Raw genomic sequence first — 19,192 nt, 5'->3', positions numbered from 1 at the left:
AAGTCGGGGTTAGGCACGGCTTTGAGTTGAACTCGCTGGTTCCCACACTTGGTTTTAAATGAAAGTCTGGGTTGAGTTGAGCTCACAGGCAGGATTTGGATTGAAAGAGTTATATAGGGGATCAGCTCCCCTATTTATGTACTGATGTAATACACTTGGTATGTGAGCAGCTCCAAAGTATATTCTTGTGTGAAAATTAGATGATTTGCTTGATATAAGTGCTCGATGTACATTTCATACTTAGAAATGCATCAGTCTTAGATAGCTATAGAAATTATAATTATAATAAATATTTATACTCATTGAGTTGAATGCTCATTTCTGTTCATATATTTTTCCTTAGATTGCAAGAGGAGCAAGTTTATTTTCGGGTCTAACCTACATTTTTATTCGCAGGTTGTGGTGCCTCTTAGTTAATATTTTTTTTTTTATAGTTTTTATTTTTTTATCTGTTTAGTTAACTATTAGAACTCCGATGTGATATCAATGTATTATGTATTATATTAACTAATGGAGATTAATTGATTTGTGCATGATGGGTATCTCCCCTAGTTTTTTTTTTTTTTTTAGTTATCAGTTTAGGTTGGTCCAAGTAAATTTATAAGATTTTATTTTATTTTATTTGCCTATTGGGCCTTAATTTTGATTCTGGTTATGGGTTTAGGAATAGTGAGGCTTACTACGGGCCTCAGGGGCTTTATGCCAGCCTAGGTCATAGTGTCGGTCTGGCCAGTGGAATCAGGTCGTGACAATTCCAATATGCAAATTTGATATCATTGCAATCAGTTCAGTAGTTTGTTCAACTATATTTGCTTTATTGGAATTTTGAGCACTATTATTCGTATTTTTTTTTTATGTTTCTTTAGAAATTTGCATTCATGTTTGTAATGCCCTTTCTTGCCACAATTTAACAAGTTTTTCCTTTCTTTGATTTGCTATTGCTGCCATAACTAGTACTATTGTCTGCTACTTCAGAAAAATTTCTTTTATTTCCAAAATTTTTCTTTTGAAAATTTTGACCTTCTTGCATAAATTTAACTTTTGTGGTAGATTCAGATACAATTTTCTTATGTCGATTTCTTGTTTCTTCTTTAATGTGCAAGTATTTCTGAATCTGTTCAAGAGAAAAATCTTCTGTGGTATACAATAATTTCTTCCTATAATCATTCTAACTAGGAAGAAGTTTTTCTTCCTATAATCATTCTAACTAGCAAGAAGTTTTGCTATCATTCCTCGTACTTGCAATGATTCAGGAACTATCACTTTCAAATCTTTAAGTTTTGAAATAAGGACAAGTAACTCATGGACTTGATCCATAACAAACATATTATCAATCATTTGGAATTCAAAATATTTCATGATGAGATTTTATCCATACCTTATTTTTTCTGAGTTGTATTTAAACTCTAGTGATTTCTAGATTTCCATTGGAGACTTGATAGAAGTAAATAGATCATATAGCCTATATGAAAAGTTGTTAAAAATATGACATATGCACAACAATTCATCTTCTTCACATTTTTCCTATTTTACTTTCACTTATTCAGAATCTTCTGGTGTTGGTGGCGAAATGGTAGGCAAACTTGGATTGAGTATATAAGAAATTTTCAATGCAGTAAATAAGAATGGCATCTTGTCATTCCAGCGAACATAGTTTGTCCCATCAAAACGATCCAATTTCACGAACTCTTGATTTATCACGAAAACATCCTTGGACTCCATTGCATTTAATACCCTAAAATTGTTAAGGCAGTGGGTGTAGAATAAGCTTTGAAGTAGGATGAATCACCATATTTAAGGTATTAATTAATTTTACTAAATTCTTTGCAAGGTTATAGCAATATACCTAGATGATACAACAAAACCTGAAATCTGCATACAATAACTCTTGGAGATTTCCCTTAGAAACTTTTTATACAAACCAAATTTAAATAGACTAGAAGAGAAGAAGAAGAAGAAGAAGAAAAAATAGAAGTAATATATATCTGAATTGAAAGGCTCATCCATATTTATAGATAATGAAAAGTCATGTCGTATTTTCTAAACAGACACATTTATCTATTTTCAACAAACATGACTGTTTGTTTTAAATTGACATATTTTCTAATAGATGTGACTATATTCATTTATTAAAAGACACATCTCCCAACAGTTATAACTGTTCGTGTGTAATAAATATGTCTGTTTATTAACAAATATATCTATTTATTAACAAATATATCCATTTGTAATTTATTTATAAAAATAAAAATAAAATAATTAATTATTTTATTTCGCACACATACATGCCAAATACCATTATATATCTATATATCTTTTTATTTCTTTTATTTTTTGTATTTTAACAATATGATAATTCTTTCTCTTTGCCGTCTAACATACAAGATATTTGTGACAAACCAGAAATCAAGAAACACATTCTCTGCTTCGTTGATTAACACACAGAATCCCACTAGGATATATAATTTCTTTCATTATGCATGATGACCTGATCAAAATTGATAATCGTTACTAGAAAATCAATTAACGGATACCATAAATTCAATTTGAATATGGCCACTAAAATCTTGCAGTGCTGGGCCCCCAGCAGCTCAAAGTCATTGCTTTCTCCAAAGAAGTCTCCCTTCTCTTCAACCTACTTTTAGCATTCCTACTCCCATTTGCTGCTGTTGTTGATGAAGACCCAGAACCAGAAGAAGAAGAAGGCATCTTGGCTTGGGCAAACGACCTAATATTGTTCTTGGCATTTTGTTGTATAGACCTTACAGTGTAATTCCACCTGCAAATACCTTGATCTTTGAGTGCTTCCACAGCACCAATAGCGGCAGCCACAACCCAAGCTTTCCTTGTAGGTGTCATAGTTTCTGTATACTTGCGCGTAGAAGTGTAGATGGGTTGAGGTAGAGAAAGGGGTCGGTGGATCTCTATATGGTGGGATAGAGAGTCAAAAACCAGTGGCAGCTTAAGGGGGAAAAGAATCAATCAATGGGTTCTTCATAACAAATGCCACACTTGGTTTTCTCGAAGCTCTTACTTCTTTTTTTGTTTTTTCAAGGATGTGATGCTATTATATTGTCCCAACGAGGGACACAATGGGAATAAATTATTTAATCAACGTGAAAAGTGTGTTTTCCTAAACCACAGACATTTCAATAAAACAAATGGCCCAAATAATTTTAGTTATCAATTTAAATGCTGTACATTACTGTCCTTGCCTTGGCTATGAATACTTCATTTTTTTTGCTAGGCTTCCTTAAGATGACAACCGGTAAGTGTCTTTTAGGCATCTGATTTGATAAATTTTATAAAATTAGATTCAGATAATATATAATTAAATTTAAATTTTAAAAATAATATTTATATTAAATTTAAATTGAGTTTAAATTTTATATTATTTGAATTTATTTACATAAATAATTAATTAAATATAAAATATATTTTTTATGATAATATTTATATAACTTTATATATTATTTTAAATAAATAAAATTTAACTATTTTTATTGAATTATTAAATTTTAAAATATAAATTATAAATAAAAAATATATTTTTCTAAAGATTATTAATTAAAATATATAAAAATAAATGAATTAAGTATTAATCAAATAATAATAATCAGATTTAAATATTTTAAGATAAATTTTGGTAGAGTTTAAAATAAATTTAAGTATTTAAAATATTAGTTGTCTACCTATTACTATCTCTTAGTTCCCTTTGAAAGAGATAATTGATTGACAAATGAGAAGCATATGCTTTTGCCCTAATAAAATCATTAATTAATATAATTTTAGATTAATAGTAATTTATATGCATCATGATTAACTAGTATTTTTAACTATGAATGCACAATCATCTTTTAGTTTTGTTCCAATTTTGATTATATTAACGGTACAATTATCAATATATTTTTTGAAAAAATAATGAAATATTATCTTTAATATTATCTTTAATACAGGTGAATTAAGAGTTAGTAAAATAAGCAATAAACAAATTGATGAATTAATTCAAATTATTGAATGAGAATTCACTTGAAATGAATAATGAGATGCACTACATTACATTGCCATATTGAACTTATGCGACATCAACATCATCTTCCATCATTTTTGTTAAACTATATATATATGAATCTCATACATTTTATATTCACAGTGAAATTAAAAATTAATATTAATAGGGGATCTTAAATTTTAATTTTTTGACTCTTCTTAAAAATGAGTAATCACTTTTTATTAAAATTAAAATTAAAATAATAATTTCTAAATTTTGAGAAACTATTTTCATAAAATATATATTAGTAATTTTATTTTTGTTCACAAAAGTTAACTTCTTTGCTTTTATTAACTTAAAATTTTATTAGCTGACAATTGAAACATACACATAATTATATAAATAATAACTTTTATGAACTCACAATTTACACATTCATATAATTATAAAAATAAAATAAAAGTGATTAAAATTTATTAAAGTTTTCATCAAAATCTCCATTCATCTATACTAAATATCAAAGCTTAATAAAACCCCTAATAAATGAAATTGTCAATTTTAAAAATGTAACTTGAGCTTTGAGATCTTAAACTTTTAATTAAGTTTATAAGAATATATTATAAGTATATTAGTAATTATGATTTGTTATTTTAATTGCTTATTTATTTTGATGGGTTGAAATTTTTATTTAATTATGAATTTAAATAATAGTATAGGTCAAGTTAAGATTATGAAAAACAATTGAATTTATATATTAAAAAAGAAAAATTTAGGCTAAGATAAGGGCAACATTAATCTAGTTAAGGAGAAACAGTAATCCACATAAATATAATTATGATATAATCTTAAAAAAAATTTTTGGGTTGATTTCATCATTACATGTTTGCTGATAGGGTTAGGGGGCTAAGATGTACCATAGCCGTCCTAAATTTGTGAAATAAATTATTTACACATATTTTTTGAATAAAAAAAATTATAAATATAAATATATATGATATTTGGCCCCCTAAAATGGTGACCTTACTTCGTTATTATCTATATTCAAGTACGATTAATCCAAAGCCACAAATATTTCTTTCCAAGAATGGAAGAGTCCTACAAGCTCCATACATGCCAATTACAAATTTCCTCCAATTAAATTTTAAAAACAAAAACTCAAATTTTCTTATTGATAGTACTGTTTTTGGAGCAAATTATAAGATATTTTCGGTACATGTAAACTTTTATTCTCAAAATTGTAAGTCTCGTAATTTTAAATTTAGAAAATAATTATTTTTTTTTAGTGATGAATGCATGCCACATGACCATCTTATTTTTCACATATTATTTTTAATTTTTTACATAACTATATAAAAAAACAAATCATATTTTCCATGCATGGAAAATTAATTAAGTATATTACAATATACCGAATAAAAGTTCATTTTTCATAGAAAATAAACACTATTATTATATAACACTTTATTTTTTTTTTTAATTTTATTTTTCCTTCTTTCCTCAGATGAGAAAACCTAAATTCTACCACATTAAAACCTTACTGTATTGGGACCCCAACAGCCCAAATGCATAATTTTCTCAAATTTCTTCTTAGTATCTCCCATCTTATAAGTCGTGTTGGATGACAAAGAAGAATAAGAAGAAGAGTAGAAAATCCTGGGCTGAGCCAAGGATCTTATATTGTTCCTGGCACGTTGTTGTAGAGATCTCATAACATAATTCCATCTGCAAATTCCTTGGTCTTTCATTACCTCTACTGTGCCAATACTAGCTGCCACAATCCAAGCTCCTCTTGTTACACTCATATTTCTTTCTTCTACTGTGCAACTAGCTACCACCAGGCTATGCCTGTGGTGGCTTTTCTGGCAGCCCAAAGGAAATATATATGGTGTAAAGGCACAGAGGTTCCATGGTCCTTAATTCCCTCTTTATATAGGCGTAGGACTTCTGGATTTCTTGTATAAGGTTAATTAAATAGCATATGAAATATCACCCATAGTTTAGGAACTGCCTCCAATTATTTATGTGCCAAAACCTTATGCTTAATTTGTTTTTAGCTCTATGCTTCCGGATGTGGACACAGTGTATATATATACATGGATGCATTGGGAATTCTTGCCTAGATTCAGTTCATTATGAATTTAAGATAAAACTATAAGAGATTTATATATTTAATAAGTGAATCTAATCGTATATTTTGTATCTTAAATTTATAATGAATTAGATCTAGATAAAAAGAATTAGGGATAAGTATACTTTAATATCACGTAGTTTACATATTTTATTAATAGGAGTTTGCGATTTATTTTATTTTATTTTATTTAAGAGCATGTATTATTGTGATGTTAGCATTTAAGAATATAATTATTAAATGGTATCAATATTTATTGATGTGACAAGTCTCCTTATACTTTTAAATAGATCCCACCTATTTGACTATATAATTATATCATTCATTTAGTATCAAGTTGGGAAAAATGAGAGCAGACTATACAAACAATAAAATAGATAGGGCCTATTTGCTACGCCAGTTTAAGAGAACAAGAAGACTTGTCACGTTAGCATACATTAATGTCATTTAACAATTTCGGCTTTGAATGCTAACCACGTTATAACATAATCCTTAAGTGTTAAAAAAAATCACTTAGATTCTTATTAAAAAAGCACGCAAACAAACAATATGATACTAAAGTGTATTTATCCAAAAAAATTATCTTGTAGCATGCATGATACACATGAGGGAATCATTGGGATATTAGATATAGACAAGAGCATAAGAGCTGACGTACGTTGTTTTTGTATAAATAGAACTAAAAATTTAAAATAAAGGCAAAAAATAATTTAGAAAACATACTTTGGATGGTCTAAGCATTGGATTAAACTACTACGTATATTTAGTTTGGCTTTATTTTATTAGGGTTTAAGTTTTAAGATTTCCCTTTTATTTCTTTAAATTGCATTCAGATGAAAATTTTGAAATGTGAATGTAAATTTGATAATATATACAAAAATGTTTAATATTAAATAGAATTATTAATTTAGGTATCACAATATAAAAATTAAAGGTTTTAACAAAGGTTATGCAAGAATTACATAGAAATATTATTTTAAAAAATAATTCCTCCCCCCCCTCAAAATTTTCAGGCAGTTAAGTAAGGTTTTATTAATTAGAAATGTTAAATTTATTTTGACTTGGCAATTTAATTTAGATCTATTTAAATTTATATTTAATTCGAAATGATATAAATTTAAATGATTTAAGAAATAACCTGATAACTGGTATGATTTTGATTTGAAATTAATCTATTATATGTTGACTTGATTAACTCAAAATTAAATCCAAAATATTAAATAACTAAAATTAATTTAATTTGATTAATTTATTTGGAGGGTCCCTTAATTCTTGGCTTAAATTACCTGGAAAGTTGAGCAACTTGTGACCACTTTGTAAGCTTAATTTCATATCGTATGCTATAAAGTGTTGCGGTCGATCAAAATTATCGATGATTATGGACCTGTGAAGCAGAGAATAAATGAATTCGAGATTTGTCGAGGTATTTTTTTTGAAAGTTAAGATTCTTTGATGCTCAAATTAGAGCTGATATGATAATGAATAGTGGGCAATATTAATTAAAGAGGATGACATATTTGATTTTGGAAATTTAATCTACTTATGTAGAATTCTGTTAGAATTCTGATGGAATTTGGTTAAAGAAAATTTGACTAAAATGAAGTTTATCCTTGATAGATAGAATTAGTTAAAATATTTATGGTTCCTGAACAGTTCATTCAGTAAAGGAAATAATAATTTATTACCATGGAAAGAACAATAGTATGCACAAATCAGAGGTTGCAATTGTAGTTTATCTTGATCTTTCCACCACATGTAGGGAGGGAAAAGAAAAAAAATTCAAAACCAGTGATTTGAGTGGTTAGCTTATAATGCAATTTAAGAAAAAAAATGTTTGAAATTTCATGAATCCTCAAACAATCCAAGACTGAAATTGCAGACATAAAAGGGCTGAAGGAACACACATATAAATAATGAAAGGCAGTTATATATACATTCAATGCAAAACTGGCACTACATTAACAAGTGTGAGGATTCAATTAGGACCCCAACAGCTCAAATACATAATTGTTCTGAGAGACTCCTCAGATTGTTTCAACTTCTCATCTCTCAGCTTCTTTGAAGCAGCAGAAAGCAATTTTTTAGGCTGCTGAGAATATGATCTGATATTGTTCTTGGCATGTTGTTGAAGTGACCTCAGTGCATAGTTCCATCTGCACAACCCTTGATCTTTCAGTGACTCTACTACTCCTATACTTGCTGCTACCATCCAAGCTCTGCTTGTAGAACTCATTTTTATCTTGTAAACTATGGACTGGAACAGAGAACTGAAACTGGTTTGATGTGAAATGTTTAGTAGCTAGGAAAAGAGACTGATATCTTGCCTTGCGGTTCTGGTGTGGCATATGGGAAGAGTTCTCATACAATATATATATATAGGGAAAAGGTAGTGAAATAAATTAATAAGCAGTGATGGTTTCACCAATAGTTTAGGCAAGCCAATAGTTTTAAGCAGTGGTATTTCTAAAACAAGCTTCCAGTATCATTGAATGGGGACAGCTGAGAGAGAGAGAGAGAGACATTAGCGAACTCCAAATAAACAAAGAGATAAAATAATGGTGATGAATGGTGGGGTAGGATTTGCAAATTGTTGTTTGTTCTTATTCTAAAGTTTGAGCACCTTGTCATATAAAAAGAAAATGGGTTTCTTACATTCTGCATACATGATAAGAAAGGAAGGAAAATATATATATATTTATATATATTCTTTTTATTTGGATATACTTTTCTCTGTTTATGTATTTATTTTTTTTAAATTGAAGAGAAAATGATAAAAGAAAAAGTCTTTTTTTTTTTTTCTCTTTTCTTATAAAAAAGCGATTATTTCTTATTAGTATCATGTCTAATACATCTACCATGTTAGTGTTATTCAATAGAAAATTATAATTTATGCTACGTTTGTTAAGCAAATTCAACACACAATATCAAATTGACAAAAAAATAAAATATAATCCCTTATATGTTAAATCTTGTCATAAGAATTTTGTATACTTTTTCAAAAAAAAAAAATTTTTATTCTTTTTCTTTGGATACAATTTTCTCTATTTTTTTACATACAACACACAATATTAAATTGACAAAAAATAAAATATAATCCGTTATATGTTAAATCATGTCATAAGAATTTTGTATACTTTTTCAAAAATATATATATTTTATTCTTTTTCTTTTGATACAATTTTCTCTATTTTTTGTTCATTTTTTCTTTAAATGAGGGAGAAAATAATTTAAAAAAAATATAATTTATTCTACTTTCCTTTTTTTATTTTATTTTCTCATCTTTAAAAAAAAAAAAATTATCCCATTTTATTTTCCTAATTTTTTTTTCTTCTTTTGTCCACACTTTCAATTCAAACAAAGCCTTATTTTTCACTAAGTCTATTTTTAATTTATGTATTTGTTACAAATTAAAAATTTAGAGCCTATTTAACATTATTGTTGAATTTTACTACCGTTACTTGAAAGGTATTAATCACAAAATTACTATTCTAAAAAATAATTTATCTATTGATAATAAAATAAAAAAATTATTGTTGGGTAAAAAAAATTGTTTGTTACGAACAAAATGACCAAAAAAGGCAGCAACTGTAAACATATTATTTGAACTTACTGACTATTAATCATTTATTTTATTCCTATTAGATTTTTAATAATTATATTCAATTTACATAATAAAATGTATTTAAATTTAAAAGTTTTAAATCGGTGAAATATTAATAAACACCAATAAATTTTTCACAAATATTTATAATATAATTATTAGAAATTAATATTATATTGAATTTCTAAAAAAATAATTTATTGACGTGGAAATGAAAAGAAGTGTCTTATATATTGGTTTAAATGAAATTATGTGAAATGGTGAAGGATATTTTTGTACACATGAAACTAAAATCTGCTGCTTGGTCATCCTTGAAAATGTCATTTGCATGAAACATGCTGCTTTTCCAAAACGTGGGCTTGGATGTCCTAAAACTGAGTTTCTAAATTTAACCAAGTGAGATTTTTTTTCCCCTTTCATGCCGGATGCAACCCACAGAAATAGCCTCTTGTAGAAATTTAGTTGCGTTGAGTTTGGTGTAATAAACCGTAACACAGCCGATTCATCTCCATACTTTCCAAAATGAGCTCAGTGCAGATGGCTTGTCTCTCTCGTGATTAATATCAAATGGTATTAATACAGCCGACTGACACATCACTTGACATCTTCATTTCCCATACATCAAGATTGGCCATTACTTTCTGGCCACTTAATGCAGTTCTTACTTCTTAGCAACTCATATTGGCAGCTATTCAATTATTGTGCTTGGACTTGCATCCAAATTATTAGCCTTATTCATGCAGTCCTTTAAGCATCAATTCAACATACAGTCCATGCACTCATGCAGGGTTAATTGAGTTCTGGTACAAAATCTGTAGCAAAATTGCTCAAAATTTTTTACTGAAACCATAATAATGAGGTGGATACGGGGCTGTACATTGGAAATGAATATTAGTTCTGCTGGCCACAGTAGACATAACCAACTATAGCCAAAGCAATACGCTACAGGATAATATGTTTAGAGCTCAACTAAGTTGAGATATATCAAACTCATCTGGAAATTTGAAAGTGTCAGCCGCTCCAAACTTCCTTCGTTCTTCCCAATCTTCAGCAGATTCATCTTCTTCATCAGTATTGTCCTCTTCATCATCATTACCATTGATAGGTGAAGCTGGATCATGTATACTTCTGGATCGGCATGATGTGGTGGCCAGCATTGTCACTTGGTTATGATAAGAAATTTCCACAACAACTGTATCATCATCAGCTGGGAGTGGTTGTTTCCAAGGTTCTCCATCAATTCTCATGAATGTGTGGACAGCTGCACCCTTACAGAACTCAAAACGAATTCTACTTGCCTACATATGATAGAGTGAGAAAAAAAGTCAGCTTGTCATAAATGTGATATGAGAGAGTGTTGCTGTTAAAATGATGAGTAAAATTTCTCATCAGCACATGTGTTTCAGAATTTCAGATTTATTTTAACTCTAATTGGTTCAGGACAGATTTGTGATATGTTTGTACTACAGAAATTCTAAACTCCCTTCACCTTGGACCCATGTTAAGCCCAAAAATCTCTGATTCAAAAGGACAAGGAAAAAAAGGGTTAAGCTGCGGGTGTTTAAAAACTATAAAACTGCAAAAAAAATTTTCATTTCATACCTGTGCAAGACGAGTCCCATGTCCACTCGGAGCAAGCAGTACAAGCCCATGCCAGGCATTCCTAAAACCAACAACCTCAATAAGGCCATCATCTACGTAGGGAGGGGTGAAGTCCCGCTGTAAAAGAAAGATTTATCTAGTCATTCAGAAAAATGTATTGTTAAAAAGTGATCTGATTGGGAATGGGAGACAACAATCTTATTAAGTGTATGCACACACAAAATTTGTGTTATAAATGTGTGTAGAGAGAGAGAGAGAGAGAGAGAGAGAGAGAGAGCTAACATCACGCAATTTCTTCCCATTGGGCTTTCCCCAAGGATTGAGTCCACCAGAAAAACTGGGCAAGTTGAGGCAAACAATGGACCTGATGCTGTATATTAAAGACAAAGTATCAGAGAAATGATGCAACTGATCATGGAAAAATGCAGTTAACACAAGAAATCAAATTCAAATTTGAAGTTATTGAAAAGTATCAAACCCCTGAATGAACCATTACTATGCTCAGCCAGCTACTTAAAAGGCAATAGTTGACAATTAGTTTGATAATGTGCATTTTTAGCATCTCATTCCCAAAATGTTATGTCCCATTTAATTCTCCAAAAGTACATAAATAGTGTTCTTGTTCCCTATCTACCACAGAAATTGATTAAGTTGCATAAGAACTGTGTAGTTCCTTTATCAAAGCATTCAATTGCACAATTAATACTACTAACTGAAGAGGGTGACGGGTGAAAAGACAGTGCACTGCATAAAGACCAACACATGTCACCTGCTAGGAATGTTAAGGTCCTCCCATTGGCCTTTGCTTTTCATGACTTTAACCCTTGTAAGCTGTGCTATGTTCCTGCATAGATATCAAGTCATTCTCAAAGACATGGACAAGCCAACACAAAGCCAGTAAATAAGAACACTGGGAAAAATGAACAAAAATTTAAAACTAAGCACCCAATTCTTTCAACTGATAACATGTACCAACTTATAGCTTGGATAAAGTGGAATGGGACAAGTCATATGTCTGACCCCATTTATTTGGGATTCAGCTAAGTTCGGCATTGTATATACTAAACCACCAGATTAAAAATCCATCTAATTTTGGGATTAGCAAGAGCTGCTTCCTAGAAACTATACGATTAACTACAGTAGACATAGTGGAAAAAGACAAAAGTCAATATGCTTGTAGAAGAATCTTTCAACAATAACAAGAGACTCACCGTGAAAAAGAATGAAGAAGAGAGGCACAAAACCATCCTTGAGTACATCCAAGCTTTAAATAAGTACTCTAATCCCAAAAGAAAAGACAAAAAATAATAATAATAATAAAGTAAAAAACCAGCAATAAGTAATATGATTTGGACAGGGATTTAATCAAGGAAAATTATCAGATACACATACAGTGTAAAAAAAAATTGAGATTAGTAGATTTATGCAAAATAAAATTGATAATGGATCCAAGAGAAAGGTAGGGAAGGACCATAACTAATATTTACATGTGCTAATTATGCCATGAAATGTTGGCTATTGGATGCAAATAAATGTTGCATTCATTGTCACTTTTTGAAGATGGACCAACAAATGTACATATTTAATATGAAAAGTTTAACTAGTTACTGTGGCAATAGTTTTTCCCCCTCTCATTTCCCAAACCAACTTCTAAAGGACTCGATTGTATAACTAAGACGAAATAAAATGAATCCAAAGATTGGAAATTTATAAAAACACCAACCACAAACCCCCCCAACCCAACCCCCCCCCCCCACCAACCCCCCCCCCCCCCCCCCCCCTTTCCCACCACACTCCTCTAGATAGTAACACCTCCGAAAATGATTATTGATTCTACCAAGTTTTAAAAATCCAGTTAACTGCCCCATCTCCTCCAACTCCACTTGTCCATCATGAGGTATCTGACAACAATCCATCTCAAAAAATTTGTTGCGACATCACAACAATTACTACAATCCTGTGTTCTTTACAATGATTGCTACTTTAGCATCCATCATACTTCTTAATGATTACTCAAAAAGAAAGAGAATTAAGGATAGTCATGTTAGCTCAATGTGAACAGCTTAAGAGTTAAGAGTACTAATATGTTATTTTTGCATGTGGGTGGAGGCTTGAATAAAATTAGCAAGAGGATCCTTCAAGTCATCATTAACATTTAGCTTCTTTAAATATGTCTAAACCAATTTTCAAACAGAACCAGCAAAAAGAACTAAAACAAAGATAAAAAAAGGGAAAGCTCATGTCAAGTTCTAATCATGCCTACCAAAAATGCATAATATTAAACATTTGGTATGATACCTGGTTTACTAATTGGTTTTTAAATTTCTCTGGCTGTAGCTTCCTCTCAGAGTGAAAGGCATATGATACTTGAGCATCCATTCCTATACAATATATAACATATCAGTCCAGAAAGTTGGCAAGAAGAATAAAACAATACCAGTTGCTACAAGCAAGAATCAATGTCAACCTTTGCCTGTTGCTGAAGAATGCTAGTGTTGGAAAATAATATTGATTTCTCCGTTTTCTTTTTCAGCACCATAAGTCATACAAATAACTGTGATAAAAACTTTGATTTATAAATACAAAAACTTAATTAACTCTTTGTTGTCCATGAGAGAGCTACCTAGCTAAATATTCTTAGTTCTTTCTTTGCCTTTCTTCTTTATTTTACTCATGAAAACTATAATAACCAGCCTCTAGCGAATTTCAAAATTCCTAATTAGTAATTTCAAGCCTTACCACCATAAATCTAACAAAGGTAGTACTGTCCAAAGCTGCCCTACATCCTTAGCAATTCATAAAGTATGGTATACATCTATGATAGTGTTCCAAGAGATGTCTTATGGAGTGTGTTAGAACAAAAGAGGGTATCTATTTGGTACATACAAGTGTTGAAAGATATGTATGAAGGAGCAACTACTATTGTGCGCACAGTGGGAGGGGACACAAGAGATTTTCCGATCTCAATTGGATTACATCAAGGATCAGCTATAAGCTCTTACCTTTTTACATTAGTTTTAGATGAATTAACGAAACATATACAAGAGAGTATTCCTTGGTGCATGATGTTTGCGGATGATATTGTTTTGATAGATGAGACGCGAGAAGGAATCAATAGAAAGCTAGAGCTTTGGAGAAGTACTCTAGAGTCAAAGGGCTTTAAGTTAAGTAGAACGAAGACAGAATACATGCATTGCAAGTTCAGTGAAGGCCAAACTGGTGATAGGGAAGGAGTTAGTTTGGATGGAGTGGTACTGTCCCACAGTTATCACTTTAAATATCTCGGCTCAGTCCTTCAAGTGGATGGGGGATGTGAGAAGTATGTTAGTCATAGGATTAAAGCCGGATGGTTGAAGTGGAGACGTGCCACGGGTGTTTTATGTGATCGCAAGATTCCCAATAAGTTGAAAAGAAAATTTTACCGTACAGCCATACGACCGGCTATGTTATATGGTAGTGAGTGTTGGGCCTTTGGAAGGAGTCGTCTAAGATAAGAGTTGCAGAGATGAGAATGTTAAGGTGGATGAGTGGCCATACTAGACTAGATAAAGTCCGTAATGAGAGTATTAGAGAAAAGGTAGGAGTGGTGTCAATTGAGGATAAATTGAGAGAAGGGAGATTGAGGTGGTTTGGTCATGTGAAGCTTAGACATACGGAGGCTCCAGTTAGACAAGTAGAGCACATTAGGTTAGATGATAGAAAGAAAAAAAGGGGTAGACCTAAATTGACTTGGAAGAGAATAGTACAACATGACCTAGAAACATTACACATTTCTGAGGATTTAACCCAAAATCGTTTAGAGTGGAAAAAGCGAATCCATATAGCCGACCCCAAATTTTTGGGATAAATGCTTAGTTGAGTTGAGTTGAGTATGGTATACATATCAAAGCATAAAGTGATCATTTCTATGACATGATCTTCTAAATCATAAATAAGGTTTCCCATTCCACTATTAGCTATTGCCACCCATCACTAGCGGACTTAGTGTTCATGAGCTAGCTATCTATAACAGCTTTTCCTCAAATATCATTTCAGCACATGCTTATCATTTCATTGATGCCTGTATTTTTTTTTTCTTTTTTTAATATAAGTTGGATTACTGAATCCAGTAAGTTTGTATATAAGACCTCATAGGGTTAAAAAATGAAGCAATTTGCACTTGCATCCTAAATTATCTAGGACAACATGATGTCATTGGATAAAATATTTTTGAATGCTTTAATTAAATAAAAAATCTTTCCTTTTTTTGGTCAAATAAAAACTCCAAGATGCTTTGATAGTTTCAAATTTCCCTTTCTCCCAACCCCACAACTTGCCTCAAGGATGAGTGGGCAATTATTTACATTACATGCAGATGGAAATCTATGAAACACTTGCATAAATTTCTTACCCATACTGAAATAGTTCCAAAAGCCCCCACGAAAAGTGTGGTAACCCTCCTGACAACAGCCAAAAGAAAATTTACAAGTAAGCAAAGCATCGTCTCATGTGAAGCAAAACAAACATCAGAAGGGAAAACAAACAAAAGTAAGAAGCCTTGTGTCATGTGCAGCAAATTTAAAAACTGGTATAGGAATCAACCAATGTAGAATGCCTCGTGGGAAACAAAAGTGGATGATATGTCATCACAAGTAATAGAAGTGGATGGTATGAGTTCTGATATTGACATTTAATTATCCGATTCTGTTCCTTCCACTAACAATGAGTTGCAGGTGTTAACTGGCACATAGATCCACAATATAGTAATACATTTGTTTTCATTTGGGCCTTATGGTTGATACCATTAGAGCAGTGAACATCAAGAATTATTTTCCTCTTCTTTTGGAAGTCAAAAACTCAAAATTCATGCATAACTTGGAAATACATCTGCCCACAAAATGCAAATTAAGACTTACCATATTTAATGAATCTGATTCAGAGACACGATGGAATGCATGCAAAGAATGGGGTAGTTCAAGAGGTGCAACAGGATCACAAGAACCTTCTTTTGGGCATTTCATTCTCATGATAATATGCCAGCTGTTTGGAAAAAGGAGGGGAAAAAAGAATTTTTAGTCCACATGAAAATAAAATCAGAAAATAGGTTGAAGGCAAGGAGAACAAACAACCCAGCAATGAAACGTGTCAGCATAATGAAGAAAAATGGAACTATATAAAAATCCAATGACATAGGACAATAGGTTCAATGTCATTAATCCAGATTTATAATTTGACTGAAGTTGCTCGTGGACTTTTTCTAAGCCTATAAACTTGACTTAACCTCAACAAGATTATTGTTTCAAAAAAAAAAAAAAAAAACTCAACAAGATTATATAATCCAGTTAAATAAATAGGCTACCATGGACACAAAAATATGATGAAATTTGAAGGTGTAAAATTGATTTTCAAATATTTAATGAACATAATGAAATTTGCAACATCATAATAGCTAAAGAAAGGACTTTTAAATTGTATAAACTGAGTCAATCCATTTATCAAAAGTTTTTGCCTTATTATCATTACTCTTATTACTTCCGGGTAAAGTTTCTCAAAGTTCAGGCCAGTACAAGATTTTCACTAATTTTCCATTATGAATTAGCTTTTCAGGCTTCTATCAGAATTCACTTGCCAGACGAAATAAGACATTCCACAGTCAGTAAAGAAGCCAAAAAAAAGGGTGAGAGGCATGAAAGGTAAAAGAAAATAGGGGCAATACATGTCTATGAATAGTTTTGCTACCTACCATGAAGTCAGCAAGGAAAACTTCAATGGTATTTGGACTTTCCCAATTCACTTGTGTATTAACAGTTATTGCCATGATTTCATCTAGGGCTGATGGCAGACACATCTGCAGTTCAGTGTCCACTTATGCCTCATGATATGCTTGTGTGATTGTATGTATTTATGTAGGTAACAAGAAAAGATCTAGAACATAACTATTCTGTTACCTGTCAATTTTCATTTCCTTGGCAGCCCTTACTTGTTCCAAGAATGACTCCACAGATAAACTGTCTGTGCCTGGGTTTTTCTTTCCCTGTGAATCAATAAGATCATGATACAAAATTCTAATTCAGAATTGAACTATAACCTCTGGTACTGAACTTCAAGATTCAGACGCTATTATTTGTCCACAGTTGATTTAGTTAATGGAACTAACAACTTCAAGGAACCAGAAGTGCATTAAGAGGAAATTTGGTTCCAGAGTTGTGTTAGTTACATTGCCCAAATAAAGAAACTAAGCTGCAAGCAGCATACAGGAGTTTTTATCAGGGAATTACTATCGACATTAAAATGATTTTCATTCTATGCTACATTTTTAATATTAAAATAAGGATGCTAAATGTGTGTGTGTTCAATGCAACTAGAAGTAATCCATGATCTACACATTACTGGCAAAAATGGCCAGGCTAACTTAGGACAATAACATAAAACAATGGAAACTATCATAAGTGGATATGGTAATAGTTAAACACAAGCCGAGATCAGCAAATCATACCCAACCAAATGAAAATGGGAGGTTATTTCCGGTTCCCAAAGGCACTGTAGCAATTGGTGGAGGTTGAGGCAGTTTGAGATCGCAAACTACACCGAGGAGCCAACCAGCTGTACCATCTCCACCTGCAACCTAATGATCTGAGTATGTATCAGAGAAAGATATCTGTGTAAAAGTGGGTAAACGGAACAGAAAATATAAAAATGGGAAAAAAAACTAATTATGAAAATTAGTCATATAACTAGTTAACTCACGATAATTCTTAGTCGCTTCTCAATTTCAGTAGCCAATTCATCACCATTGTTCTTGAGAGTTTGCAGAGTGGCATAAATTTGATGGAGGACCTTATCAGGAGCCTTTTCTCCCAAATCAATAACCTAAAAAAAAAAAAATAAATCCACATTAGAAAACAAGTAAAAGGGTACACTATCCGCAATTAATTCGTTGAAACATAATAGATTCACCTGGTTTTGGTTAAGAAGGGAGCGATACGTAACAAGAAGTTCCCCTCCGAGCTGGCCTCCACTTTTTGAGTTGATAAACACAATGACAGGGCACGAAGGCGAATGAAATTCCTCATTGTATACCTCTGGCTCTGATCCAGCCACAAGAATGTAATCTGGAATATAGAAGTCCTTCAATACACTCTCAGATTTTACACCAGCCGTGGCTGCATCATGACTGCAGAATTTGCAGAAAACGAAAACCCATCAACCAAAATATCTGTAAAATCAGCAATTAGCATTGAGGAAATAATATCTGACCTCCTAGACACGAGATGACGAAAGGAATCCTTAAGATCTTTCAATCTCCCAGAACGAGGCGAAAAGCTATTACGAAAGTCCATTCTGAGAATCAATCAACTAACGAATAACAAATATTCCTAGAAAAATGGCGATACTAGCATGCACAGGAAGCGAAATATATAAAGATTCTTCCTTGATTCAAAGCGTTGTTTGAAGAAGGACGCGCTTTTGTTGATTATTAAAACATAAATAAAGATGAAGGTGAACGTGGGAAAGCAATATAATATGATATGAACAGTTATACCATTTTAATTTTCAACAGAGGCGGAGGCTACGAAGCACCGCTTTCCAAAGAAAGCTTGGCATTCCTTTTAGCTGTTGTCCCCCAACGGACACGATAATGTGTAGTTGTCAGTTTTAAGTTATTTGCTGCAGGTGAGATCATGGTTTTATGGTGGACTGACGCGTTTAATCGAAGAAGTTCTTGGGTCTGCCCAATGGTGGATGATTATTGGGGTAACTAGGAAAATATAAGATAGTTTGCACTAGATGATGGCCACTAATGCATTAGAAATAACGTGGTCGCTTCCTATTTGTTTGCGCGTGTTCGAACCTGCATGAGACCGTGAAGGGAATGTAGGAAAAGCTTAAA

At 31.6% G+C, this 19,192-nt stretch overlaps 3 protein-coding genes across 3 annotated transcripts; all 3 read right to left on the bottom strand.

Annotated features, from left to right (window-relative positions):
* Positions 1-2,447: 2,447 nt before the first annotated feature.
* Positions 2,448-2,973, bottom strand: LOC131179235 (uncharacterized). The gene has a single exon (XM_058145429.1). It carries the CDS (start codon positions 2,857-2,859, stop codon positions 2,560-2,562), a length of 300 nt encoding a protein of 99 aa, XP_058001412.1. The 5' UTR covers positions 2,860-2,973; the 3' UTR covers positions 2,448-2,559.
* A 5,053-nt stretch (positions 2,974-8,026) lies between these two features.
* Positions 8,027-8,687, bottom strand: LOC131179236 (uncharacterized). Its single transcript, XM_058145430.1, has one exon. It carries the CDS (start codon positions 8,350-8,352, stop codon positions 8,095-8,097), a length of 258 nt encoding a protein of 85 aa, XP_058001413.1. The 5' UTR covers positions 8,353-8,687; the 3' UTR covers positions 8,027-8,094.
* A 1,846-nt stretch (positions 8,688-10,533) lies between these two features.
* Positions 10,534-18,878, bottom strand: LOC110638488 (diacylglycerol kinase 5). Its single transcript, XM_021789069.2, has 13 exons — positions 18,559-18,878; positions 18,259-18,475; positions 18,049-18,171; positions 17,798-17,926; positions 17,250-17,335; positions 16,218-16,341; positions 15,713-15,761; positions 13,621-13,703; positions 12,534-12,601; positions 12,092-12,166; positions 11,605-11,692; positions 11,323-11,439; positions 10,534-11,018 (listed from the first exon to the last, which is right to left on the bottom strand). The coding sequence occupies exons 1-13, from the start codon at positions 18,639-18,641 to the stop codon at positions 10,686-10,688; spliced, it is 1,575 nt and encodes a 524-aa protein (XP_021644761.2). The 5' UTR covers positions 18,642-18,878; the 3' UTR covers positions 10,534-10,685.
* Between the last annotated feature and the right edge of the window lie 314 nt (positions 18,879-19,192).

This window comes from Hevea brasiliensis, chromosome 4, assembly GCF_030052815.1.
Source record: "Hevea brasiliensis isolate MT/VB/25A 57/8 chromosome 4, ASM3005281v1, whole genome shotgun sequence".
Classification (NCBI taxonomy): Eukaryota; Viridiplantae; Streptophyta; class Magnoliopsida; order Malpighiales; family Euphorbiaceae; genus Hevea; species Hevea brasiliensis.
The sequence above is the reverse complement of the archived record's forward strand: the minus strand, read 5'-3'. Positions and strand labels throughout refer to the sequence as shown.